The 27,355-nt window shown below is 38.5% G+C and overlaps 2 protein-coding genes, 3 long non-coding RNA genes and 1 other non-coding gene across 6 annotated transcripts; 2 read left to right on the top strand and 4 right to left on the bottom strand.

The window, feature by feature from the left end:
• Positions 1-1,423: 1,423 nt before the first annotated feature.
• On the top strand, positions 1,424-9,740 carry LOC149106654 (transmembrane prolyl 4-hydroxylase-like). Its single transcript, XM_089298704.1, has 11 exons — positions 1,424-1,696; positions 2,504-2,585; positions 2,699-2,830; positions 3,639-3,730; positions 4,527-4,588; positions 5,016-5,053; positions 7,067-7,232; positions 7,651-7,708; positions 8,038-8,156; positions 8,676-8,766; positions 9,037-9,740. Exons 1-11 carry the CDS (start codon positions 1,478-1,480, stop codon positions 9,292-9,294), a joined length of 1,317 nt encoding a protein of 438 aa, XP_089154830.1. The 5' UTR covers positions 1,424-1,477; the 3' UTR covers positions 9,295-9,740.
• Positions 4,820-4,891, bottom strand: Trnae-cuc (transfer RNA glutamic acid (anticodon CUC)). Its single transcript has one exon. It is a non-coding gene; the product is annotated as a tRNA-Glu (tRNA).
• A 1,327-nt stretch (positions 9,741-11,067) lies between the features above and the next one.
• LOC110060546 (melanocyte-stimulating hormone receptor-like) lies at positions 11,068-15,379 on the top strand. Its single transcript, XM_089298703.1, has one exon. It carries the CDS (start codon positions 11,198-11,200, stop codon positions 12,173-12,175), a length of 978 nt encoding a protein of 325 aa, XP_089154829.1. The 5' UTR covers positions 11,068-11,197; the 3' UTR covers positions 12,176-15,379.
• An 878-nt stretch (positions 15,380-16,257) lies between these two features.
• On the bottom strand, positions 16,258-21,063 carry LOC149106653 (uncharacterized). Its single transcript, XR_016210005.1, has 2 exons — positions 20,717-21,063; positions 16,258-17,860 (listed from the first exon to the last, which is right to left on the bottom strand). It is a non-coding gene; the product is annotated as an uncharacterized LOC149106653 (long non-coding RNA).
• Positions 21,064-22,954: 1,891 nt separating this feature from the next.
• Positions 22,955-23,823, bottom strand: LOC149106652 (uncharacterized). The gene is made up of 2 exons (XR_016210008.1): positions 23,596-23,823; positions 22,955-23,171 (listed from the first exon to the last, which is right to left on the bottom strand). It is a non-coding gene; the product is annotated as an uncharacterized LOC149106652 (long non-coding RNA).
• A 1,475-nt stretch (positions 23,824-25,298) lies between these two features.
• LOC149106651 (uncharacterized) lies at positions 25,299-27,345 on the bottom strand. The gene is made up of 2 exons (XR_016210006.1): positions 27,137-27,345; positions 25,299-25,427 (listed from the first exon to the last, which is right to left on the bottom strand). It is a non-coding gene; the product is annotated as an uncharacterized LOC149106651 (long non-coding RNA).
• Positions 27,346-27,355: the final 10 nt, after the last annotated feature.

Genomic DNA, 27,355 nt, shown 5'->3' with positions numbered 1-27,355 from the left:
GGTGTACCCTGCCTTCTTGCCAGTTTGTCAATATTCAATAAATACCTCGATGTGTGTCTCTTGCGCATGCTGCAAACAGTCATTTTGTATTCGATGCGGTCAGAGTGTAAAAAATGCAACAGTTTCCAAGACAAAAGGACTTCAACAAGTCAACCTTGACTTTTCTTTGTTTTGTGCTTCCACTCCAGTGCCTGGCTTGCTCATCCAACATGGCGGATTTCGCGCCATGTGACTGTCTGATACAAAGAGCCCACCATAACGACTGAATCAGTTCTGTTTTTCTGCCCATTATGAAGGCCGACACAGCATCGATGCTTTTAAGAATTGGTGCATTGCTGCATTCTTACCTGAAGTCTTTCGCTTCCATATATTATTTCTCTTGGCAACTTTGTTAATTTGATTACTCTAAAAATATGAAATTCGGAGAGATAAAGTTAAACCAAACTATATGGTCTGTTGGACGGTATTTTCTTCAATTTTACTGAAGTATAGCATCATTTGCCCCTAAAAGAAAGTACAAATCTCATCGCCTCCCTGTGAAAATTTAACTAGGCTCAGATTTACGGATGAGACTGTGCATACGTTTCTCAGAGTTGCTTGTAAAACGCTGAGAATCGAGGGCTAAACTGTCGCCATCTTTCGTTCGTATTCGATCCGGACGTATTGGCAAAATACTGTAAGATGAAGAAGGTTCACTTAGTAGTAGTAGTAGTAGTAGTAGTAGTAGTAGTAGTAGTAGTAGTAGTAGTAGTAGTAGTAGTAGTAGTAGTAGTAGTAGTAGTAGTAGTAGTAGTAGTAGTAGTAGTAGTAGTAGTAGTAGTAGTAGTAGTAGCAGTAGTAGTAGTAGTAGTAGTAGTAGCAGTAGTAGCAGTAGTAGTAGTAGTAGTAGTAGTAGTAGTAGCATTAGTAGCAGTAGTAGTAGTAGTAGTAGTAGTAGTAGTTGTAGTATACTTTACTACTACTACTACTACTACTACTACTACTACTACTACTACTACTACTACTACTACTACTACTACTACTACTACTACTACTACTACTACGACAACCTATTCACAACCATTTTAGTATTTAAGAACCTTTTTGATACGACCACCCCTGTGATCGAGATGGTTGTAGGATTAAAGAGGTTCTGCTTTACTCGAGCATATGGTGAAGACACAGAAGACACATTCGTTTTTATTTAGAGTAAAGAAGGGAAATAGGATCTCTCATTCATGTCGATACCCTAGCACGGTTGACAAAATCACACAACAAAGCTGACTTTATCTCTTTTTTTACCCTACGACTCTGACGCTTTCTCCCGCCGTTTTCTCGGTCTGAACAAAATAGCCACATGTAACGGACAGAACGGCAACCAACACAAGAGAATAAAAACCCGCAACCATGAAATTATGCATAATCACATGTAGTCAAACAGGTGCATCAAACATCTTAGAGCGATAAACCTTACTTATTAAGCTTGTTTTCAAACGGTATGCATTTATCTTGGATTCTTGGTGTAGGTTCTTTCTTCTTTCAACTCTGTACTTCAGAAAGTGCCCTCAAAAGACAGCGAAAACCGTTTGTAAGACCATGTTTTCCCGAAGATGAACCCAGTAATTATCTTAGTTGCTCACATCTGGAGGAGGATTCAGACGACTGTGACAAGGAAACGAGTGCCAATTTCAGACTTGTTCGCTTGGAAGCTTCAAAGGTAAGCTTATGTTACTAAAGATCGTACACGAATTGAAATAGTTTTGTACTAATGCTATATGATAGCAAGGTAAGGGTGTCTCTGCTAAGAATTATAGCTGAGCATGACAATAAGTTTACAAAATACCAGTTTGGGTTAAGGGGAAATAGTTCCTTTATTGTTGAACAGGTAATCAAATATTGGCTTGAATAGGGTCAGCCGGTCACAAGACGAATTAAACACCCATAGGGAAATATTATCTCTTTTTCAATAACAACTAATAGTTATTTTAAATTAGTTTAGTTATGCCCAAACGAGATTTTGTTTTGAATTCCTTCAGATTTTCAAAGATGAAAATTAATTTCTCCTTGCATTGTGATATGAATTCATTGTCGAAGAGACAATTGAAGCGACGAAGGAAATCATAAACAGGTGATTGTGTCCCATACTACCATTGTACTAGCTTCGTGGTAGGTGAGGGGAAGTTGCTATAGTTCACCCGACATTTTGCCGTCTTTCCTCCATGTAGATCGTCTTTTAGTCCAAGGACTGACTGTATTTGTGCGATAATTTTCACTGGGCGATAGCTGTAAACTCTCTCTCAGAGAGAAGCCTTCAAAAGAGGCTCTCAGCGACGTGTCCGCTTTAGGGCAGTGGACGTCTAAATCAGCGAAATTCAACCGGGACGAGAAAGACAGCCAGCCATGTCCTTCTCAGAGAAGTGTCCGCCTTACAGTGATATCTCTTTTACGGAGGTTGACGGTATCACATGTATATTCAATGGTTAGTGAGTCTAAAGTATTTATGGGTTAACCGTTGTATATTTAGATAGGTCACTCAAGATGGATGTATCTGGAAGAAGGGAGAAGTTACAAGGTGATCACAAGAGCCCTGAAACCGTTACTGTTCGGTGAGTCAACATAAGAGGATTTTAACCGCAAAACTTTGAGAGGAGAGGCCCGCAATTTGGACAGCAGGAAATTTAGACTTTTACTATCTCAACGCTGTTCTAATTTGATTTAGAAATCCCTGATTTCCTGTCGGACCAGGAGTGTCAGCAGATCATTTCACTGGCGAAAGAGAGTGGCCTGAGAACGAGTGTAGCAGGAAATCAGTCGTACGAGGGAGACTTGGAGGAGTTTATGAAGGAGGCTGGTAAATAATTTAAATTGGTTGGAGTTTCTGTAAACAAACCGCCACTGCCTTTTCCTAAAAATTGAATAACGAAAAGAGTTTTAAAGAAGCGCTATTTTCATCTTGTAGGTTCCAAAAAGTTGGAAATGTCCTTACTGCGCTGCTGTACGAGCAGCAGTCAAAACTGAGCTGTTCTACCGAAACGACAGGATAATAGCCTTTTTCTTCGCAGCTAACGAAAATAAAGACAAAGCTAAAGTTGCTTTGGCCATTTTTAATGGTAGACTTAAGAATTCCGAGAATTGAGTTGCCTGATTTCAATGCCTTTCCGGTGAACTTACATTGACGTCAGGACAGTAAAGCTTTTCCCGCCTGCTGAATTCTGATTGGTCAATCCAAATTTTGGACGCGCCAGCCGTATGCAAGGATGAGACCGAGATGCCATTTCCGAGTTTTTGTTTCCATTCTGTTTCAAAACAAGTCCTGGGGCAAAATTCTTAGCCTGAAAATGGCTTTAATCGCAAGTTCATTTTTATGCAAATAAAATTCGTCTTTCTTTGAACAGTTCTGTGACAGGACTTGTTTTATAGAAAGACAAAAACAAGCAAAACAAACTGACAACATCAACAACAACCCGCTGAATGAATATGTTGACCGGTTCTGACTATTCGATGCGATTGTGCACTCCAAGGATATATTTTAAGGGGATTCACAGTACGCGTGACAAACGGCTCCTCTCCCCTGTTTTCGTTTAGTGAAATTAGTTATATATTCCGTTCAAACTCATTGTAATTCTGTTCTCAATTTAGTGTTTTCAATTTCATTTAAGACAGAAATGCAACCCTTGAGCACAAATACTATTTTGCACGAGATTTCAGCAGCTGGGACTCAAACAAAGATGGCTTCATTGATCTTCAAGAGGTGGAAGTATTATTTTTTTTTTGATATAAATGTACTAGCGTTCCATCACGAATGACGTTCTCTGATTGGTTACGCTACTCACTATCTATTCTGTTGTAGACAGTGGGTAGCCTAGTAGTGTGCAGTTGTTAACAAAATGGCGCTCGCTTCTTTACATTTTCTGTGAAGAGTAGTTAGATGAAGTTTGAACGTGATAGCTGTGTGATAGTTCCTTGATGGCATCCTTGTCAGTAAAATCAGGGGATTGAAATCGAGAGCGAATAATATAATTGCAAGATACTAACTATCGTTAACCAACCGACCAAACAATGATTGTGGAGCAAAGATTGCGCACTGGCGAGAGCCCTCACCTCCTACCAATTTGGCCCGGGTTCGATTCCGGCCCGGAATCGATTCCGGCTCGGTGTCATTTGTGGGTTGCGTTTGTTATTGGTTCTCGCCTTGCTCCGAGGGTTTTTCTCCGGATTCTCCGGTTATCCTCCCAATTACATCTCCCAATTACATCTCCAAATTCCAATTCGACCGGTATAGAGGACCTGTATGAAATCCAGCTACGGCCGATGTGGCTTCCTCTCTAAATATTGGAATTTATTTATTCCATTTTATTTAATTTAGTGATCAATAATTAGGACCTCTACATTTACGTAAGCATACTTTAAAATGTGTGACGAAAAGGTTGTAACAGACCAAATGAGTTTTTCATGTCTTTACACCACGATTTGCCACGAGTTCAAATATATCTGATTAGAGGGAACGATTCCCTGAAAGATACAGCTGATGTGCATATTTTTTACAGATCAAAATGTTTGCCAAGAGCCACAAAGCACTGCATCTGAAAAATGATGAAATACATGAAATGTAAGTATGGGCGGAATCGCCGGACTGAAAAAGGGCGACAGTGGAAGCTAAAGAAGGGGGCACTTTTGACTAAAAAAAAAAAAAAAAAAAAAAAAAAAAAAAAAAAAAAAAAATAATAATAATAATAACAAAAAAATATAGAATACATGGGCCCCTCTCATCTTGGATCCGACTTCCACTTAAGGAAAACGACCAAGTAGAATTGATTTGACATAAATTAAAGATAAATAATTCCCACGCCGGGAATCGAACCCGAGCCGCGGCGGTGAGAGCGCCGAATCCTAACCACTAGACCACGTGGGAGTGGACCACCATTACAAAACCCGATAAACTGAGTGATTAACTTGAACTGTATACACGAAGTTTATATTACATGATATTTGAATTCATTGTCAGAGATGTAAAGTAGGCTATTTTATTCTCAAAGGTTGCAACGCTTAGGAATAGCCAACAATCTAGAGCAAGGTAAAAGAATTAAAGAAAAACACACCGAACGTACTGATGTCAGAAGGACTGGATGTATGTTAAGGAATTTCAGTTATCAGTAGCATTTTCGTCGATTTCTTGGTTATCACTGTCTATCTGAGTAAATTTTGTAGACCGCAGATCTCAACAATTAGCTTATTAATGAAATAAAACGCCTCTAGGAAAATCCCATGGACAAAAGTCGAATTAACTTACGGCCGGCATTTTTCAGATTTTTGCCAAGTGAGCGACGTGGGCCTTTGAAGGCAAGATAAACAAGGAATTGTGTTCTTTGCATCAGACCTTTTCGTCGATACAGCGGCCATTTTGAACCATTGTTTCAAATACCTATTATGGGATGCGCAGGGGGCAAATTAATATGTATTTGCCCCCTGAGCATCCCATAATGGCTATTTGAAACAATGGTTCAAAATGGCCGCCGTATCGGCGAAAAGGTCTATTAGACAAGAAGAATATTTAGGTAGTTGCTCGATCGAAAATTATTTCCGTTGAAGTATTATTGATAATTGAGTTGAGATATCCATTTAGACAAGAACTAAAGAATGCTTTTATGGCATATAAATGAGGAAACCATTATACGTTCTGAGCGACTAATATTAATATCATTTGTTTAACAAATAAAGAAGCCTCGACTGTGCTCTGTTCTGTTGTAAAGCACGCAGGAAGCGGTAGAGCACGAAAGAAGTGTAGGGGAAAACACGAGACGAAGTCGAGTGTTTTTCCCTACTTCTTGAGTGCTCTACCGCTTCCTAAGTGCTTTACAACAGAACAGAGCACACTCGAGGCTTCTTTATTTGTTTTATGATAAAGAATCCGATAATTTCTGCACACATTCGGCTGAATTTTCAAACCAAACTTTATTTTCCAAACGAGCAAAAGTGGCGTCAGCCGTGCACTGTTCTCTGATAAAGCACGCTAAAATAAGCCAATCACAATCCTTGTTAGAATTGTTCAAATAATTTGATTGGCTAACGAAGCGACAGCTGTCAATCACAAACTAGACTTCATCTAAGCTTTCAGTTTCGAGTAGTTTGAGCGACTTTCGAGAGAAGAACGATGCCTTCAAAGTTCGCCTTTAAGTTAATTTTTAAATACGGATCTAAAGGCAGGTAAAGGTTTATAGTCAAGAGAATCCGGCCGTATTGTGGCCCATGAAAACGTGCACTTTTCCAGAGGAAATTACGAAACACGGAACTCAAAGCTTGCGGATGAAAATGCAAAATGCCGAGTTGAATTTGAGAGGAGCTTCAGTTATTTACGGCTTGTAGCCGCATGCAGCAAGATTGTCCGAACTAGCATAAAAGTTAGAAAGACTAAACGGCTCCCACTGCTTCTACTCCGAGCACAGAAGAGAATATCAGAGCAAGCTTTGCACTGACCACTCGTTGGTTCACGTCGCTGAGATGCCCGGAGAACGAGCGTTACTACACTGCATGTAAGTGTTGTTTGAGCAATTGAGCATTTTTAAAAAAATAAAGCTTCTCATCATAAACAGAGACAGTTCAATTGTTGTTTTCTGTCGTTGTTTTACTTCTTAAGTATAATTTCTGCCTTCGTAACAAATATAATGTCTTTTATCGAGGCACTGTTTAGGTTGAGAATTTGTTTATTTCGCTACGTGTTTTGTTGGCGGGAATCTAGCAAAACTTGTTATTTTAGTACAGTTTTAAAACTGCTGTTGCTAACAATGGTCTCTGTGAGCCATATTTACTACAGACAAATAGCTCGTTTCTATTGCGTTTGTCTGAGTCACAGGGGATGTTTAATTTGGGTCAAATTTGTCAAAATTCCGAAGCAAAAATTTGAAAGCCAACTTACCGTCCATCAACCCGTGCTCTGTTCTCTGATAAAGCACGCTGTTTCAGCCAATCAGAGCGCGCGTTATATGGAAACTTTATTATAATACGTTTTATTCACTTAACAAGCTCGGAAATTTAACGTTTATCACCAGTTAAAATAATGATAACCAACGTGACATTAGTTGATTTCCAGATAAGATAACAAGAAGGAATTTCATTGAGTGGAACATCAAGAAAGTTGTTTTGTACATGGAGTTTCTGAAGACAGAGAGTCCTCGTCACAGATCTAGATACAGCCAGCAGGCCTGGCTACGCCGGGACCAAATTGCTCACCCAGTTTTAAAGCACCTCTATGAAAGGTAGATTACGTATGGGTTATTGACCAAGTGTGAGGTCAAGATGGCTGGATATTGACCAAGTTCTTTTTTGCGTGTTTATGGACCGAGACGGAGTGGAGGTCCATAAACTCGCAAAAAAAAGAACGAGGCCAATATCCAGCTTGGTCAATAAAGGATTTATTATATGGCTTTTGGGGGAAATTTTTCTTGCGGGACACTGCGGGTAGTCCCGAGCGGGCAAGATAACTCCATCTTGCCCCCTCGGGTAGCCAATCACAGCGCAGGATTTGATTCATCTTGCCCGCTCACGGAGCTAGCCATGTAATAAAGTTAAATAGCACCAACGGGAATCTTCTTAGAAAGTCTGTTTAAGGACAATGCTTTGTACTAAATTAATTTTTGGGCATATTGAGGTGAATAATTGTCATTTCTCTCGCAGAATAGACAAGTTAACAAAGCTCCCAAGAAAACTCATTCAAAGCAGCGAAGCATTACAGGTTAAACCACTTATCTTTGATGGAAATCTTTTGTCGAAATTACAAAGTAGACGTTTTATTCCTAATAGTCATACTACAGTCGAACCTCGTTTGTTCCTGCAACATTGCAGGCTCCGAAAAGGTGGCGGTTTCCTTCGAACAGAAAAGATCTCATAAACTTGTGGGCTACTCTCCACATGAAGTGTTCCACAGAGGTGTTCTGTTTAAGCTGGTTTCCGAAAGCGTGGTTTGGCTGTATTCTTAATTATATCGGAGCTTAATTTTGCATCTTGCTTTAAGACATTTTTCGTGAAGATTGCATCTGTAACACGTCTTTAACGTATTTACAGGTTGTTTACTATGAGAAGTTTGGTCATTATCATGCTCATTTCGACTCCAGCATAGAACATTCCACTATTCCTTGCTGTCATCAAAATCATGCACGTTCTTCGTTATGCAGGCTTTGCAGGTGGGAAAAAATTTGAATCTTTAATCGATCTTTATTTTTCCTCGGGGAGACTTTCATATGAAAATGACGGTATGGTCCTCGTTGCTATAGTGGTTATATAATTTGCAGCTTTGGGTCATGGTGTATTGATCTAAAACGCCGTTCCCTTTAGAGTTATCTCGGTACTTTTTGGGGCAAGGGCAAGAAACTAACTGTTTGACTTGACCTACCCTTGGAAGTTACATCTAGTACCTCTTAGGAGTACAAAAAAATCGGTCCACGTCGTAAAAGAATTTCTCGTTCCTTTTACTAGTTCTTTTCAAAGTTTCCCTGCATGTGATCAGTCTCGTCAATTTGATAAGGGAGTTCTCCTTGGCGAATTATGACGAATAGCTTGGGAGAAGTTTTCTTTAAAATGAAATGAAAGAGAAGTTTAAAAGTCAATGTAGCGTGCACATTTCTAAAAAAATATTGTTTAATTACAGTCTCAGCTTAGAAGTATTTACATTTCACTTAACATTGTTTGTTTGCGGCCAACAGGTTTATTACGGTACTTTACTATCTCAATGATGTTGAGGAAGGAGGTGAAACAGCATTTCCCTTTGCAGATAATTCAACCATCTCTCGTGAGGTGTTTATGTCTTTGCATTGTTAGAAAAATCTTTCGCTGGATAGCATTTTTATGATTAGTGGACGGACGTGTCTTAATTGACCCACTGTTTGCCGATTCGCATTTCAATCGAACACGTTAACCCCCTGTTCAAAATTATTCACTATTGATTGCGAGCAATGATACTCGAGTTTTTCGTAGCCTTAATTTGATGTTACTATATGTTTACAAAAAAAAACTTACAGCCACAACAATGAGTGATGACTAGCTCTCTCTTCCTGTTTGTGATAGGAGCTGGAACATTTAAAAGAAGATAAGTTTAATCTTAGCACAAATTGTCACGCAGCAAACCTTGTTTTTCCTGCAAAGAAAGGCACCGCCATCATGTGGTACAACAATTTCATCGATCAGGACAGCGGTCTTCTTGGCAACTTAGACCTACATTCACTTCACGGTGGATGTGACGTCACCAAAGGAGAAAAATGGATCGCTAATAGCTGGTTGACGGCTCCAACTAAGGACTCAAGACACATAAAGAGTATTTATTAGGACGCCTGATAGAATGAACATCTACGGTTTACTAGGGACCTTTCGCAATGACGACGGCGCGGGGCGGGCGGCTGGTTATGAAGCCCGGCAAACATCAAAGGAGCAAACAAAGATGCCAAGATTTATGTTGGAAGGTCCACGACCGTGCACAATCTTTTGTTTTTAGCTCATACACTATGCATGAATTACGTAACCAAAACGTTTCTATTGGTTAGTTCCTGAGTACTGAGTAAAGAGCTATTGTGTTTTGTGCACGGTCAAGGCCAAAAAAGCGAACAAAAACATACCACAAAGAACTGTTTGATAACCATTCCCCTCTATTAAGTATGATTTAAGCTTTAAATTTCGTAACTAGCTGAATCTGCTCAGTACTCCAATCGGTCTGAAAACTTGCTCAAACTAAATATGTGCTGCCAACGATCAATTCTAAAAAGAAAAACGAAAAATTTGCCTTCGAAAAATACGAAAAAGTTACGTTCTCAACTGTGCGCAGAACTTGGTCATTTCAAGCTGTTGTTTTGCAGAGGACAGCTACGAAATGTGCAAAGATTTAAAACCGACTCGTGCTTAGCCATTGTTTTGCTCATTAAACCTTTTGTTTGATGACGTTTTCGTTGCCGCTGCCGTCGTGGTTTGCTTAAGCTCCCTATTGTCTCAATTGTGCCGCACCATTTTTCTTATTACAACCGTTTTTCATAGGCCAATTTCGATAAATTAAAATTATAGCCGCTTCAAGGCTTGGAAGAATAAAAGAAAAAAAAATATTTATCTCTCGACCTCGATGTCAAGTTAGAATTTTAATATCTCAAAAATGGCCTTTGCTGCCCGTAGTCTTGTGCCCCTTTTGTTTGCATGCTTCAACTGTAAAAAACCCTACTTGTCTGACTCAAGTGTCCAACAATTAAGGGAAACCTGACATATCTCCCTGAATATTTACTAAAACTAGGAAAACGACAAATTATAAATGGAAATTTTAATAAGAAACGAACTTGTTCGGGTGTAATAAAAGGTTTAGAAAACGACCCTGTTAGTATAACGTAACACGGTATTTCTTCACGAGTGCATTAGGTGCACTGCAAGCGCACGTAGACGTAAACAGTAGGGAGTTTAAGAAAACTACAGCGGCAACGGGAACATCGCTAAATAAAAAGGTTAAATGAGCAGTACAATGGCTATATATGCACGTGCATTTTAATTCTTGCTACATTTCTTGCCGTCCTCTAGCTCTGTAAAACAACAACGTGAAACAACCAAATTCTGTTTTGTATGGAGAACATGAACCGCGTCAGATAATTAATAAAACTAATGCTGTGTTTTATATCCAGTTTATGACTTATATTAAGAGTGCCGCGAGATTCGTTGGCAAAATAAAAAATCATTTTGTTAATCGTCGTTGCTCTCGGCTTCGCTGTCGTGGTTACTTGAACTCCTTAATTAGCGCGAACGTACATGTGTTCCTCGCGTGTTTTAATTTGGGAACAGTCAGATTGTCGACAGTTGTAGTGTCATTTGAACTTAGCATGTTTGTTACTGATCACAACAACCACCTGTGTAATTGGTACATGCCAACATGCATCACGCATTTTCTTTTCCAATAAATTGAGCTAAATTAAACCAAGAAAAAAAACAACGCGCTCGAAATATTTTTACACTGACCAGCTTATAGTGCATAAGGCAAAGGGAGACCATTACTGTTCACCGCTCGGGCATCTTCATGGCTGTAAAGATAGATGATTAAAAACAGATAAGAATAATGACAGCGGATGACATGTTAGCCGGCAAGTTACGTCTCCGAGTTACATGTACACCAATATACACATGACAGGTTTGGTCAGGTTTAAATAACAGATGACTTACATCAACAGCTGCGCTTTAAGTTAGCAAGCAGGTTTAACAGCCATAGATGGTTAACTTTGTTGTGACCATCTCCACCTTAAACATGAACAACACATCCCTTCTTCACTGTTATTTTTTGTCTGTAAACGTGGAACAAACGAAGGACACCTTTATCGCAAGTATTCTAACAAGCATTCTCAACGCAGTGTTTTCTCTGATGACAACTACTGGGAATTTTATCATCCTATATGTCATCTGGAAAAAACAAGAGCTTCATTCGCCATCTTTTATCCTCCTGTTCAGCCTCGCAGCCTCGGATCTTGTTGTGGGGGTGATTTGTCAGCCATTTTTCGTGGCCTATCACATTGCGGAATTCGTGGGCGACTTTAACGCTTACTGTGTCTTGAGAATTATTCAGAGCTTGTTTAGCTATGCAGCAACGAGTGTTTCTTTGGCGACTTTAAGCGGAATCTCCATTGATCGACTTCTCGCTTTAACTCTTCATTTAAGATACAACACTGTTGTCACTTTTCGCAGAACTGTACTAGCTAACTTTGCCGTCTGGATAGGATCAGCTGCTCTCGTTTTGGTGAATTTTTGGAAGATCACTGTCTGGATTTTTCTTGCAGTGGCAGGGCTACTGTTAACATTTCTTGTCACAGCCTTGAGCACCTTAAAGATATTCCGGATCGTTCGTAGACATCAGCGCCAGATTTCTCAGCAGCAGCAGAGTGTCCAACGCAACACTGTAAACGTTCTGAGGCTGAGGAAGTCTTCCGTAACTGTCCTTTATGTCTACGGTTTGATATTAATTTTCTATCTTCCACTTTTGGTGACAATTTTCATGTACAATTCTACCGGGTACACAACCAGAGTGAAAATTGCCTTTGACTGCGTTACAACTGTTGTTTTTATCGGCTCTTTCCTGAATCCATTTGTGTACTGCTGGAGAATGAGAGAGATAAGACGAGCTGTTAAGAACTTATTCAGGATGAACCAGAATGAGGTTACCTCTCTAGAAAGCAGAACAATGTCAAGGCAATAATTCTCTGACTGCAGGTTTTTACGAAGTTTTTGCTTTACTTGAACGGTGAGGCAGCATGGCCTGGTGGTTAGGGCGCCGGACTTGAAATCCGGAGGTCGCGGGTTCAAGTTCCGCTCTGACCCCTAAGCTGGAGTTGTTTCTCGGTAGACCCTAGATCAATTCCTCGGTCATGCTTGTATTATAACCAACTGGTTTGCCTCCCACCAGTTGGGATTTAGAAGCCTGTTATGTTTATTTGAAAAATTTCTTTCTTTGAATGGAAGTGGCATGCCTGAGAACAAGCTAGGTGTAGCAAAGTGCATTGTCCACTATAAATAACAACATTTGAACATTTGAAAGTAGCTGAAGTTGTGAAGATTATTCACGACAGTGCGCGAGTTGGTAAAAAAAAAAACAACAACAACAACAAGAACAACTAACTACGCGTGTAACATCGAGGTGGTTATCACGTTATCAACGAGTGGGTGTGCAAATCTTATCTTATTTACTTCTCATCTAAGTTAACTCAGTATTCTCCATTTTTTTGAAATGGTAAACCTATATTATGATTTTGACGTTCCGAGAAGGCCTTTGTAAATAAACAGGGGCATGCAACGGATCGGTTACTTGAAATATTTGCTCCCAGGCGATTTCTAGGTGGCTGAGGTAGCGTCCACACTACGGAGAAATTTGAAAACACAGGTTTATTTCTATGGCAAGGCTTATCGTTCACACTAATCCGTCACGAAAACGAAACTTTCGAAACCCGAGGAATTTGAAAACGCCAGCTTTCCGTTTTGGAAAACGATGGCGTTACGATCATGTGATTTTCCTCAAACACAAAGTCAAAATGACCGGTGATTGTTGCGTTTTTAAATTCCCCTGGTGTAGTGCGGACGGAAAACATTTGATGCGTTTTCAGAGAGAAACCTTTATTTTCAAATTCTTTCGGCGTCGTGCGGACGGAACCTGCTCTATGTCATTAACCACGCCCTAAGCTGGTATCTGAGTATTTCCGGTGGGTTGTAGTAGCTGGAAGGTCAAAATTTGATTAAAGGGCATGTAAACCCAAAAAATGCTATTTTGGGGACCACATAGTCGTTTAGTGCATACATGACATCTGCCAAATCTGTAGATCTTTTGTTCACTTTAGCCCGTTTTTACGTTGAAAAATCGCTTCAAAGTTCTAAACATCTGCCATCTTGAATTGCGCAATCTAGCAAATGACGTCACGGGTGGACCTTTAGTTACGGGAAGTCAAAGGTCTTTCTTGAACACGTTGTGAAATAAGCACATGTTTACATAGTTTCTTTTGGAAAAACACCACATCTTCATTATGGTAAAACGCTGTGTCGTTCAGTTTTGCAGTAATTCGAACAAAACAGGCCATACTATGCATAAGTTTCCAAAAGACGCTAATTTGAGGCGGCAGTGGCTAAAATTTGTTCAAGGCGCAAATCGAGTCTAGCGAAAAGGGCCGATTTCGTAGAGCCGACGGAGCATTCGGTTATTTGCAACATTCATTTTTCTCCGGATGTTACGAAAAAAGTTTCATGGTAGAAATGGGGCTGAGAAAGCAAAGTCCTTTACTTTCTGGTGCTGTACCGACGATACAGTCTCCAGCAGCAACAAATTCTTGCGACAAACGAAAGCGGCCTACCCAAAATGAAGGCAGCAAACAACCGGAAATGGCTGACAGTGCCGATAAAAGGCCTAGAAGTAGAGCTCTTCAAAAGCTTGAGGTTAATAGGGGAAACCACTCTATCTGCTATTCTTCACAACACAGATAATCTCTGCTTCCTTTGAGAAACCCTGCAAAGAAACAGCAGTAGAACAATATGTGTCACGCTTACACATCATTGAGTAACTAGAAAGGTAATTACGGCAAACCACGTTTGTGCCTTTGTATATGTTAAGCCCATTGCTGCCTGTGCTGTAACGTATTTTCAATAATTAGGATGTAAATTAGCAATCACCTTCTTATCCCTCACTGGGTTGGTGGCTTCAACCCAGTATACGTGGTGCCAAAATCGGCTGGAAGGGTGCTTCGGATCTTGTTTACAGCACAAGATGGCAGCGCAACTCGGACATTTTTACCAAGATAACCCCAGCACCAACCACTTGACCAACGAACAAGCGGATTCCCGAACAAGCTGCCGATAGGCAATGTATCGAAATCTACACGAAAAATACAGAGAAATAACTATCTACACTAGTGTTGTACTAAATTAAAACCAGTTACGGCAGAGGTAAATCTGACAATTGAACCGCGATAGTTAAAATAAAAGTAAACTTACTCATTTCCTGTGTGATTATCTGTGCCGTGCTGCTGCCTGAATGCGTAATAAGCAGTTTCAAGCACCCAAACATCAAGACAGGTCGACTGAAATCCTGGATGCTAGGTAATACATTTCATTTGTATTTCTGGCCTCTGATTTTCTACTTTTTGCCAGACTTGTCCGATTTCAGCGCAGCAAACACTTTCGTGAGCAGTCGGCATTGGCTGACATACTTGACACTCGCACCTTTTAATGCACCCAAGAAAGGTCGGGAAAAAAGACAACAACAAAATTTGGTGAGCTTCACTGGAAAAGTTGAAAATTTACAGAGTATGTAAATAACATGTAATTAACATGTAAATAATCAAAAAGAGACTGTAAAGATTAATTTACATGATTTTTCCCCTTTTACATGTTTTGGAGGTTTCATGTAAAAAACATGTAACTATTTCAAGTGAAACATGTAAATGATGAAGAAAACACTGTAAATGTTTCAAAGCAAAGGGCTAAGATCATGTAAATAACATGTAAACTGTGCCTGCAAATACTGTAAATAGCCTGTAAATTTCTTGTGATTCAACCTGGAAACCCGTAAATAACATGTAAATTTAATACAGGGAGGCTGCCATAATACTGTAAATAACATGTAAATAAAAAGGGGAGGCTGTAAACAACATGTAAATAAAAAAAAGGGAGGCTGTAAATAACATGGAAAATGAAAACAGGAGCCTGTAAATAACATGTAAATCGAAAAAGGGAGCCTGTAAATAACGTGTAAATCGAAAAAGGGAGTCTGTAAATAACATGGAAATCAAAAAAGGAGCCCATAAAGAACATGTAAATCGAGACAGGGAGCCTGTAAATAACATGTAACTCGTAAAAGGGAGCCTGTAAATAACATGTAAATGGAAAAAGGGAGCCTGTAAATAACATGTAAATCGAAAAAGGGAGCCTGTAAATAACATGTAAATCGAAACAGGGAGCCTGTAAATAACATGTAAATGGAAAAAGAGAGCCTGTAAATAACATGGAAATCGAAAAAGGGAGCCTGTAAATAACATGTAAATCGAAAAAGGAAGCCTGTAAATAACTTGCAAATCGAAAAAGGGAGCCTGTAAATAGCATGTAAATGGAAAAAGAGAGCCTGTAAATAACATGGAAATCGAAAAAAGGAACCTGCAAATAACATGGAAATTGAAAAGGGGAGCCTGTAAATAACCTGTAAATTGAAAAAGAGAATCTGCAAATAACATGTAAATCGAAAAAGGGAGCCTGTAAATAACCTGTAAATTGAAAAAGGGAGCCTGCAAATAACCTGTAAATTGAAAAAGGGAGCCTGTAAATAACATGTAAATCAAAAAAGGGAGCCTGGAAATAACCTGGAAATGTAAAAAGGGAGCCTGGAAATAACATGTAAATCGAAAAAGGGAGGCAGAAACCCTGTATGATAAATAACTTGTAAATAATAACTTGAAGAAAAATACATGGAATGTACTGTTTTATTGTAATCAAATCCATTGACCTTAATTATAATAGTAGAAAACATGCAAATTTATACAGAATCAGAAATTTATTGCAATCAGAACAAACTCAGTAAAATTCAAATAGTTTTTATATGCCATGAATAAGGTTTACAATGTACACATTGCAACAAATAAAACATGTTTTCTTTTCTTTCTATCCATTACAAGACGACTTAAATGTAATTTTGTGCATGGCCAAAATATTTTAAAATACCATGACTGAGCTCCTTTAACCGAATTCAAGCACTGTTCAAGAAGACTACTAAAATTCAAGACCTTTTCAAGATTGTGCAAAACCATGTCATATTCAACTCTATTTAATTCATAAATAGTAAAATGATTAAGAACTATACTGTTGTCAGCTACAACGAGTGAAAATTTTGCAATTTAGGCGTATTACTAAATTAAAATTGTTTGCAAATGGATACCTGTCTTAAATATATACTAAATTCACAAAGTCAAATGTAACATAATGATAATACCTTTGTCATAAAATGAATGAATAAACTGTTTTTTCTTACTAAGTAATTAATGTAGGATTAAATTAGCCTTAATAATTATTATGAAAAATGTGGGAGGCACGATGGCCTCGTAGTTACATGTAGTGAGCTCAACTCCTGATCAAGCGGTCTGGGTTCAAGCCCTAGGCAGGTACATTCTGTTGTGTTGCTGGGCAACACACATTACTCTCAGTGCCTCTCCACCCAGGTGTATAAGTGGGTACCAGCGAATTTAATGGTGGGGTAACCCTGCAATGGACTGGCATCTCATCCAGGGGAAGTAGAAATAGTCCTAGTCGCTTCCTGCTACAGAAAGCGGGATAAGCTCCAGTCTGTTGGGCCACGTGGCTCATATGCAGACTTTACCTTTACCTTATTATGAAAATTACTGCAATGTAAGTGTGAAATATTGATCAACTTTTTTCATAGAGTGAATTGTTCTTTTGAAATAACAGAAAATAGGGAGAAAAAACATTTACCACAAGATAGAGATTGACATTTTAAATTCATCATAAAAACATTCATGCCAAAGGAATACTACATTGCATAACATAAAACAAGGCTTCTGACATCTTTTAGGCTATGTTTACAAAGTCACAGTTTCCTTCTTTTTCCAAAACTGGACAGAATCCAAACAGGACAAACATTTTGGACCCCTGACAAAACATTCACTGTAAACAATATTCAAAATTTTACTTTTTCTTTTTGTGATAAAAAAAAACTGTACTGTAAAAAAAAAAAAATTCATAGGGACCTGTTGAAATTGAAAGGCCTATCTAGTACCATAGTTCCGATAACACATCATAAGTTAATAAATTATTGTTCTGGTACTACATGTATGTAAACATAGCCGTTGCTTTTTATGATGAAATCTTATAGCTGCTGTATTGAACAATAAGTATCAACCTAGCAATCTAAGATATTCAAATTTAATGCTAATTCACTAACACAGGTACAGTGTAGGTGATACTTCAAAGCATTGAAAATAATGTTTAAAGTGGTTGAATTTATGCCAGAAAGTGTTGAAGGTCACCATGTTAGACTGTAATGCACCAGGGGCCCATTTCTCGAAGGTCCCAAAAAGTTTTCGCACCCAGAAAGCCATACCAAAATCTGAAATCTTATGCTTACAGAGCTGTTTTATTCGCTTATTCTCAATATGAACAGAGGTTTCCTTCACACAAGAAGTTTCAGGAATATACAGCTCTTAGTTTTTAGACACAGCTCAATTAAAGATGGCTTTATGGGCCCAAAAAGTTTCCAGGGCCTTCAAGAAATGGACCTCAGACCCCTTATAGAGTCATACTGTAGGTACTGTAGACTTCTCAGTGGCTGAGTTTTTCCTGATCAAGCATCAATGCCAAGGAGTATGCATGTATTGACCACTCTCAATTTTACTTCATCCTACAAGTAACATAAAACATTTCGTTAAATAAGATAAGTTATGTCTGAGTATGAATCAGCAAATTCTGTGTATGATATCAATCAGCGAATTTTACACTGGAGTTATTATTTTGTTTCTTATCATTCCAATTTATACTGTGACATTTGAAATCGGACTGTAGCCAGTCATGTTAACCGGCCAAAGTAATTTTAGCTCGGTCATGTCTCATTTTTGACTGGTCAAGATATTTACGAAAAAATCAAGTACACGTAATGTGAGCTAAATTAAACCCACAAATATAGTTTGTTTGTTCCAGTCACTGCTAGACCGTTTAAAGATTGGCTTAATATTTTTCTGAACAGATTTAACCCCAGTTGCTCGAATGGCATTCCTATCGATCTTGAACGCATGACAAACAGCAACCGAATGGTCTTTAGCCGTTCAAACAGATACATGTATGCATTGGTGTATGTTTTCATTAGAGGTCATGATAAAAAAGAGATAAAAACTCTCAGATTTACAGTTGGGGATTTGATTGTTTATTCAAGAATGAACGACGTGACCGTCTCAACATGACATGACTGGTCAACATGACCAGCGAGTGAAGTTTTTGGCCAGTCAAGTCACCATTCTGGCCAGACATTGCCCGTTGACCGGCCATTATTTTGAGCCCTGAATATTCATCAATCAAACAGATCATACATCTACATCTGTAGCTACTGTGTGACAAAAAATTTGCATCTCTGATTGGAAGGCACTGAATGTCAGAGGATGTAGAAGAACTAAACTCAAAATCCATGGCAGTAACTATTCAATGTTCACTATCTCCTACATTGTAATAATCATGGACAATAAATCAAACTCCTATCAAACAATGTTTAAATAATAAGTCAAGTTATTTGCAGGCACAATTTGATTGTTTCTTACGTGCACTTATGCTCTATTGGTGGACAAAGGTACAGATGATGTCATAAAAGTTTGTTTTTGTTTCTTTGTTATGTATTACGAAGCAGACAGATTCTATGTTGTTGTGCATCTGTTCAGTAATAGATCACAGAAGACATCAAAATGTGGTAAAAACATCAGTGACACACACCTGAAAAATTCACAGATTCTGTGACACTCTAGTAATGGCTTATGTGACTATTTTTTGTTTTTATCACATTTTGATGTTATCTGTGATCTACTCAAGGCAGGAAAAAACCCAGGTCTGATTTCCTCAGCCAAGTAAATTTTGCTCTTGGGCAAGCGAAAATAGAAGTTCAGTGGCCCAGTGGGCAAGTGAAATTACAATGTAGTGTCAGTAGTCTTGTGAGTCTGACTAAAAATGCCAGCTTGATAAATGATAATTTCCAGTCATTCCATTTCAAAACTTAACACCTAAAGATTAGTTAATTATTAGGTTGAAAGCAAGAATTAGTTTGGAATCCAAGTGTACTTCATTCGCATTTGTCCTCTGATTTCCTTACTGGCCACCACACTGGCAACTAATATTTAAGTGGGGCAAGTGAAAACTGAAATTGACTGGCCCACTGGACAAGTGACTTACAATTTTTTTTCCTGCCCTGCTACAGATGCATGAACAGATGCATGACACATGAAACCTACATGTATTTGGTATGAGCCCAATTTCGTACAAGTACAATGTACAGCTGTGACAGGGCTCTAAAGTGCTCTCTGGTCATCCCAGGGTAAGGTAATCGATTGAAATTGATCCATAAATTGATATAAATCAATAAATTGAAATTAATGTAAGTGTTATCAGTGCTATCAATCAATTGAAAGAAATTCGTACTCACATGCTAGAAAAGTTTCAAGTTATCAGTTTGATTTTACCAAATTTATCTGTCATTAGAGAATCAATTGAAAGTTGGTCTCTTTTTGTTAGTTCACCTAAACTGTAGAAAAATTGTCCCTCAACAGTGTTTGATTGTAACTTTTTTCATGTAGATTTCAAAGGCACTACCAAAAACCCCCAAAACATAGTCCCTGATACATGTATGCCAGCAAAATATTCTGAGATACAATGTTATGTTTTTATGCAGTTGTATTCATGATTTCATATTTCACTTTAAATCTTTTGTTCATTTCTTTCTTATTAAATGTTGCTTAAAAGATAAGCTAGTATCAGCAAAATTGATAATGCTTATTGAAAATTTGATCACAATCGATGACTCATGACGAATCCTTTTATTGATTTCTGATATCATTGACTAATTTCTATTGATTGTTATGAAATAATCGATTGACTATACTGTGTCATCCAAGACAAGTTGATTTTCCTGCCTGGGCAAGTTACTCTTCCTTTTTTCAAGTCCTGTGTAGTTTTCACGACAGTTTGAGGTACATGTATACCTCTTCATAAAGTATCATAGTGTTTTTTTTGTGAAAGAAAATACCACAACATTTAACTTACTACAGTATCAGCACCAGTGGGTGCAATGTCCATGTACAGTTGCGTATAACAGCATATTGTAACTTGCATGTAGGTACAACTGTAGACACTTGAGTAACTTCAGAATACTTACTCTAGCATAAGAGAAATTTCTCTGCTGAAGATGGCACATTACATTTTAGCTTACTAGCATTAACATCAGAGGGCAACATAACCTTACAAGAGCATGCATCAGAAAGAATCATGAGGTGCATATAAGCCAATAACAAATGTCGCATGCTCATGCTCAGTTATCGAGAACAGATAATAACAGATAATAAAGCTCTTTATGTACGGCAGGTAAACATCACCAAAGTCGATTCCACAAGCAATGTAACTTCTCCTTGATAATGACACATTCACAACCAAAGGCAAAACGAAATGTATTTGTATTTTGACGTTACTTTACTCTGCTCGTTCAATTTATGCAAAACTTGCTTACCTGTTGTTTTTGTTGCCTATAATCGCTATCTTCAACTTCTGGGTAACGGTAAACTTTGCCTTGAAACCGTGCACGGTGACGAAGCGAAGGTAGAGTGGATTTTGGCCCGCTAAAACAGAGCTCGAGTTCGATGCAAGTTCCAACGAACTGCCAAACATGGCGGGAGAACCGAAAGAACCTGGTACCTAACATGAAGACCGCTGATTCCTGCTTGTTGGAGATCGGGCAATCACAAGGCTGGTATGCTCTTTTTAAGGGACTGGGATAACAGTGATGGCAATGAAAGTACAAAACGGTAGAAATCACCAAAACAAAACAAAACAAAACGAAACAAAACAAAACAAAACAAAACAAAACAAAAAACAAAGACACAGTGAACATGCAAGGGCAGACTTAGTTGTATTAATCTTACTTGTAGAATGTGCATGTTTCGGAATATTTAACGCTCCAAATCGATGATATTTCGTTCATTCTCAGCGGTTCAGGGGCACAACTGTGACCTCGAACTTTCACGATATGAGAAGTTTAATGTTTGTTGTTTTCGGATTGTTAAAAATGTCATTTTGGGTACCGAAAAAAAGTCAGCTATCATTTTCGGAAAGGCGATAAGACCTAACGTTTTCGGGAAATGGACAAAAAAGCCCTAATAAGTTCGAGAATGCTCAAGCTCCTCTAGAATAACCGAACAGATAAATTTTTTTCGCGCAACCTAAAATTAACCTACAGAGCTTTGAAAGTACACCAGATAGCCTAAAACAGCGTTGAAAAGCATTCGAGAGGAAACGGTCGTTGGGTGTTCCTTATGGTTCCCTGCCTAACCTAACTCCGCGTCAGTTCAAACTCGGTCACCAGGGCTCTTTCCGTCTTGAACTCACACAACACGTGACGCTTTCATGGTCCTTCATGAATAAATACGTACGTGTCCGAGAATTAATTTTTCTCTTTTCTAGAGACGTAAGCTTGGGACGCCTGCATGTGCAGTAACAATTCTAGTTTCATTTTGTCGTTGTGGATGCGCGGAAAGTTCACAAGAAGACTGCTTCGTTAGTGCGGTGTCGCACCCGTGCAACTTCTAGGTTTTCCATTTACATGGTTTTTACGTGTTTCTTACAGGCTCCCTTTCTTTCATTTACATTGTTTTTACATGTTTCTTACAGGCCCCCTTTTTTCATTTACATGCTTTTTACATGTTTCTTACAGGCCCCCTTTTTTCATTTACATGCTTTTTACATGTTTCTTACAGGCCCCCTTTTTCATTTACATGCTTTTTACATGTTTCTTACAGCCCCCCCCCCCCCCCCCCTTTTCATTTACATGGTTTTTACATGTTTCTTACAGGCCAACGCCTTCCAAACTAAAATGTGGCATTCCAATTTGGAAAAATTCCGAAGGGTACTGGTATTTGATGCCGAAAAAGTTTGTGTTTCCGAAAGGTTTTGGCTTATTGGAAGGAGAAAAAGAAGTGTTCAGTTGAGTCCGCCAGGGACAATACATCCAATTTCACCAAAATGTACAATTTAATGTAAAAAAGATCGTGCACCCATCGCGCTTTCCTTTTTTGAGAGATTCAGATTTTCTGATCTCCCGGCCCACAACTTATCAGAATAAAACGGTCATCCATCTATGATTCTAAAAGGATTCAGAATTTCTGATCCCCCAAGACTTTAATAGTTTCAAAAAACTGATCCCCAGTCCGCAACCCGTCAGAGCAAAACAGTCATCTATTTATAATTCTAAATGCATTCAGAATTTCTGATCCCCACCACCTCACGGGACAAAAAACGGCTATCTGTTAAATGGTTCTAAAAGTATTGCGAATTTCTGATCCCCCTCCCCCACCAAATCGGCTAACATGATAGAAAGAGCTGTCGATTTATAATTCTACAACATTTCAGCATTTCTGATCCCACATGACTTAAAGGGATTCAAAAATTCTGATCCCCCAGTGCATAACTTATCAGAACAAAACGGTCATCTACCCATAATTCTTAAAAGGATTCAGAATTTCTGATCCCCCTTGTCAGGTGACAGGACAGAAATGGGCGTCTATTTATAATTCACAAGAAATTAACTAGATGTCTGATAGCTAAAAAGTAACGATTGGATAGTAACTTTAAACACATAACAGACAAAAGGATCACAGAGTAAAGGGCATCAAAAAAGTACACAAATGAAATATTCACAGCTAGGTCATTATTAATAACGATTTGAAACCACGCCAAAGGATCGAGACAAAAATTGCAGTTTCATTTCGGACAGTGAAAGGTTTTATTTTCAATTCAAAAAGATATGAATTTAGGTTCCAGAATTACGAGCTGTTGTTTAAAGTCCACATCAAAGATAACAAGAATTTTAATCAGGACTCAGCTGCCGTCTGCGCCACCTCCGTTTTCTGCTTTAATGTGTTCGTTTCGGATTGAGGGCCGCTATTCTTGCCTTTTTTTTCCCCTCTGCTCTGCAATGAAGCAATTGAAGCTAAATATTCTTATAAATAGCGCTAGAATTAACATTGTTTTTCATTAATCAATTGATCGGGAGTGTATTCTTTTGTAAAGAATAGTGAGCAGTATGTAGGCAATGCAGTAGTGAAGTGTATCGAGCGTGATCTGTAGCTTCAAATCAATTCAGTGTAAACTTTAAGTTACCTCTTCAAAAAGCACACTAACAAGCTATTATGCAAGCATTTCATACATAGGAAATGCGTGTGAATAATTTCTTCGTTACGGGTGCTAATAAAATCAGGAGAACAAACGTTTTTCTTGTGTTTCAGTGATCGCGAAATAAATATAACAGCGAAATTTCTTCAGCCACAACATTGATTTCGATTCAAAGATTGAGCAGCTAACTGTAATGTTGAGCAACAATTATGATATACTTACTTTTCTGCGACTTGCCTTTCTTTCACCGAAGCAACCAAGATACTCATTTGAACTTGGACAAATCATTCCATGCTTCTTGCTGCTATTGACAATGTTGGATTCGAAATTGCGCGCAAACAGGAGGGAGAGGTCAACTTTCCTTGCGTAGCCATGCGATTGCGCGCCCGATGATCTTGGCCATTATGACGTCACTCGTGAGCCGGCCCGTGAAGTTTCAATGGCCGCTAAAAAATGATACCAGAAAAGCTTTTCATCTGATGATTGCTCGAAGGATTTGAAAGAAAGCGATCAACAGACCACAGGAATAAGACAACCTGTTAATATTGTGCCCAAAAATACTTTGGTTTTCAAAAACTAGATGTCAGGAGGCACAAAAACACGCAAAATTTCGAGATCGCTCAATTGAAAACGCGACTGAAAAGTGAAGCTTTGCGCCCGTTTCTTGAGCGATATCTGGAGAACCCAACAATGAACAACGCGAACACAAAAATATGATCTTCATATGGTTTAAAACGTTTGAGTGGTGATGAGAACGAATCATTTAACATATGCATAAAAATGATCAGTGGGTTTAAACCCATTATTTTGTAGACGATAGCGTGGAGGACCTGCTGATCAATACTCTATTCGAAACCCTCGAAATGTGAGAAAGTATATGATGGAAAATGCTCCCTTACAAAGACATTTGAACTATCAAGTCATATGCTGGGTTGGAAAGTAAATAATGTACCAAGGAATTATTTTCTTGTGCTAAATTATCCGCAAAACTGTCAACGACAACATTTAATTTTCTTCTGCGAGGCCAACCAACTGACACAAGCCGAGCAGACGTGTGGATATTTTAGATGGTAAAATGATATAAAATCACTGTACGGAAGACCTAGATGAAACGGATGATATTCAGAAGAACATGAACGAGGCCTCTTGGCAGAAAGATGCTTTACTTCATGTCAGTCTTCGTCAAATATGAGATCGGAGCAGGACCTGCTTCCTCGGGCGTCCGCACGCAGTGCAAAGCTATTTTATTTTCCTGTCTCGCTGCTTTGTTCTAACTTTTTTATATATATCTCACTGTGTTCACTCAAACTTGTATAGACTGTAAAAGAAAACTGTGTAGGATGTTATAAGGAAAGAACTAAAAAATACAGAATCTGGTTCCAAGCAGTAAGGAAAGAAAATATGAACTGGGACATTTCCTACGCTTAGCCACTGGCAATATAAGAGTTAACCCATCCAGGAGAAACTAAGCCAAACTGACTTAGTGCCAAAACAAAGAGTTCAGTAAGGAAGGTTATGACGAAGCTGGAAAGATCAATATCGGGTGATCTCTTATTATAACCAAACCCCTTGTTTTCTAATAGTATCTGTCTCGAGAAACTGTAATAGCTTTACTGCCTCTAAGTTTGAAATGCTAATCAGTTATTTTCTTTATACTTCATGCTTTTAGTTTTCATCATAAATCTTATGAAAATAAAGATAGCTTAAACAATGATTTTACATTAAGTTTAAACTGACCTAGAAAGAAATATTCTAGAGAAGAGTATCACAGAGGTTGTACTTGTAAATATGAACCACGAGCCTGATTTCTCCCCAGCTCCATCCATCCCAGGTTCCCTGTTACCTTTTACATTGATGAGTTTATTATTGGCTTCAAGAGAATGATAAGCGTACATTTTCAGCAAATAACAAAAACGCACACAAGATTGGGTTTTAAATGTTTAATTGACAGTACAACATTGACAATAAATAGATAGCTTTCTATGGTGGTTGCATGTATTGCCAGAAATGGGGCCTGCTTGAATGGTCTTGCAAAGGTAGTGGAGGATGGTAACCTAAGGTTTAAAAAGATCAAATAAGACTTCTCTTAATATTCACCAGTTGAAAATTGGAGTAAATGTTTATGACCTCCCTTCTCTCTTTGGTTTTTACATCACCCCAAACTCTTTTCAACAGAAAATGTAAACTAAAAGATAAATTTCCTAATGTGACCTAGCACCAGGAACTCAATATGTATTTACGATTAAAAAAAATTAATTCTCACAATTAAACAATCCAACCCCATCCACCTTTTAAGACCCTTCCAAACAGATACAATGCAGTAATGTACATGTAGCAATTATCATAATTTATAAAACACAAAATAGCTCATTTCCGGTATCAATGTATTGAATTGAGGTCTTCAGATTTTCACATAAAGAAATTTTTTTTCAGCACCCTCACCTGCACAAACAAACTACAACAAACACTCTGCATAAAGCATTTTTGGATCCTTACATAAAGAACAGTTACAATATTGTTTTGGAATGAAAATAAATCAAACTTCAAATTCCTAAATTGTTGATCAACTGTGCCAATTTTGTAAACATAATAAGATCTAGCAATAGGAACTCAAGGAGACCAGAGTTTGAAACTCAAGTTTTGTTACATAAGCATACATGATTCCAGCCGACTGTGAGGCCCCTTATTTGGTCTTAGGTAACCAACAAAGCGCTCGCCCCAGTGACCCTGGACAGACTAACTTTCACCATTTTGTTGAGAAAGTAAAACACAAGTCACCCTTAGCAACATAACTAGGGTAACCCTGGTAGGCCTGATAACCTTTTTTCGTCAAAATACTATGACTGGCCCACCAGGGGCAACTCATAGTATGAAGAAATCAAAATTAACTGGAGAGACAACTTTGTTTCATATAAACACTTGATAAAGTTGCCTCAGAAGGGTCTGATAGGGTTGTCCCTAGTACCCAAGACCATATAAATGGGGCCTTATACTCTCTCCTCTGCAGAAGCTCCCTAGGGGAAAATTTAATATACTCCAAACTACCAGCCTATGGTCAAAGCAGCATGAAAGAGGCCTCTGCAGAGGAGAGACGACCTTGTATGGCAATATGGTTAAAGAAAAGTCTTACAAGACTAGACTGTAAACCATGGGTAAAATGTAGACTGCAGGATTTTTAAGAATATCATATTCCCATTTTCAGTTATAGAGAGATCGAGCTAACCATACACAGGCTAACCTGAGCTGTATATTTCAGGCTAACCGGAGCACTTAGCTCTCTATAAAGGAAATGGGAATGCAATAAATTTCTACAAAAGTCTACAGTCTACATTTTATCCTCTGTCTGCATTTTAACCACCGTTGTGCAGTAGGCAGGCTTTAAGTCTTATTCAAATAATTAAGCTCAAGTTCTTGCTTGTGAAAGTTCTCATTTCCATCATTGTGGATAGTATTTCTGTTTGCTAGGACTGTTGCAGAATATGTGTCGAGCACGAGATCGCAGATATTTCATACTCAAATGGACTGATCATTTTTACTGCCGATTCTTCAAAGTCATCTTCAATTACCATGTTTTCCTATACATATACGCTATTCTGTGACCAAGTTACATGTTTCTTCAGGTTACCGATCACATAAAAAAGGCAATTTTACAGGGCGAATAGTGAAAATTTTGCCCCACATATTTCCACCGGAGAGCCATAGCTGTAACACTTTAAATACACTTTATGCAAGATTTTGCGGGTCAAAATTAAAATCTACTTACCTCTCAAGAAAGAAAAATGATAATTACCCCTTGAGATCCAACAACAACACCATTTGAAGCTGGAATGATTGGAGAAATCCGCCTCAAAAAGTTGTATCAGCGAGAGGAGACGACGCCATTTTCGAAAATTTTGTGCATTTGCGCGCTTCGTTCGCAGTGACGTCATAATGGCCATGATCATAGGGTCAGGCAAATCTGACGTGTTCACCTCTCCCTCCT

This window comes from Orbicella faveolata, unplaced genomic scaffold (genome assembly GCF_042242905.1).
Source record: "Orbicella faveolata isolate gen_17 unplaced genomic scaffold, um_ofav_v1 contig_3, whole genome shotgun sequence".
NCBI classification, from domain to species: Eukaryota; Metazoa; Cnidaria; class Anthozoa; order Scleractinia; family Merulinidae; genus Orbicella; species Orbicella faveolata.
The sequence above is the reverse complement of the archived record's forward strand: the minus strand, read 5'-3'. Positions and strand labels throughout refer to the sequence as shown.

What these genes read in the sequence shown, in the direction of transcription:
- LOC149106654 (XM_089298704.1), top strand. Translation starts at nt 1,478, where the DNA reads ATGCATTTATCTTGGATTCTTGGTGTAGGTTCTTTCTTCTTTCAACTC. An exon ending in TTAAAGCACCTCTATGAAAG is followed by an intron (nt 7,233 to 7,650) that starts GTAGATTACGTA and finishes TTTCTCTCGCAG; the next exon opens with AATAGACAAGTTAACAAAGC. An exon ending in TCGTTATGCAGGCTTTGCAG is followed by an intron (nt 8,157 to 8,675) that starts GTGGGAAAAAAT and finishes TGCGGCCAACAG; the next exon opens with GTTTATTACGGTACTTTACT.
- LOC110060546 (XM_089298703.1), top strand. Translation starts at nt 11,198, where the DNA reads ATGGTTAACTTTGTTGTGACCATCTCCACCTTAAACATGAACAACACA.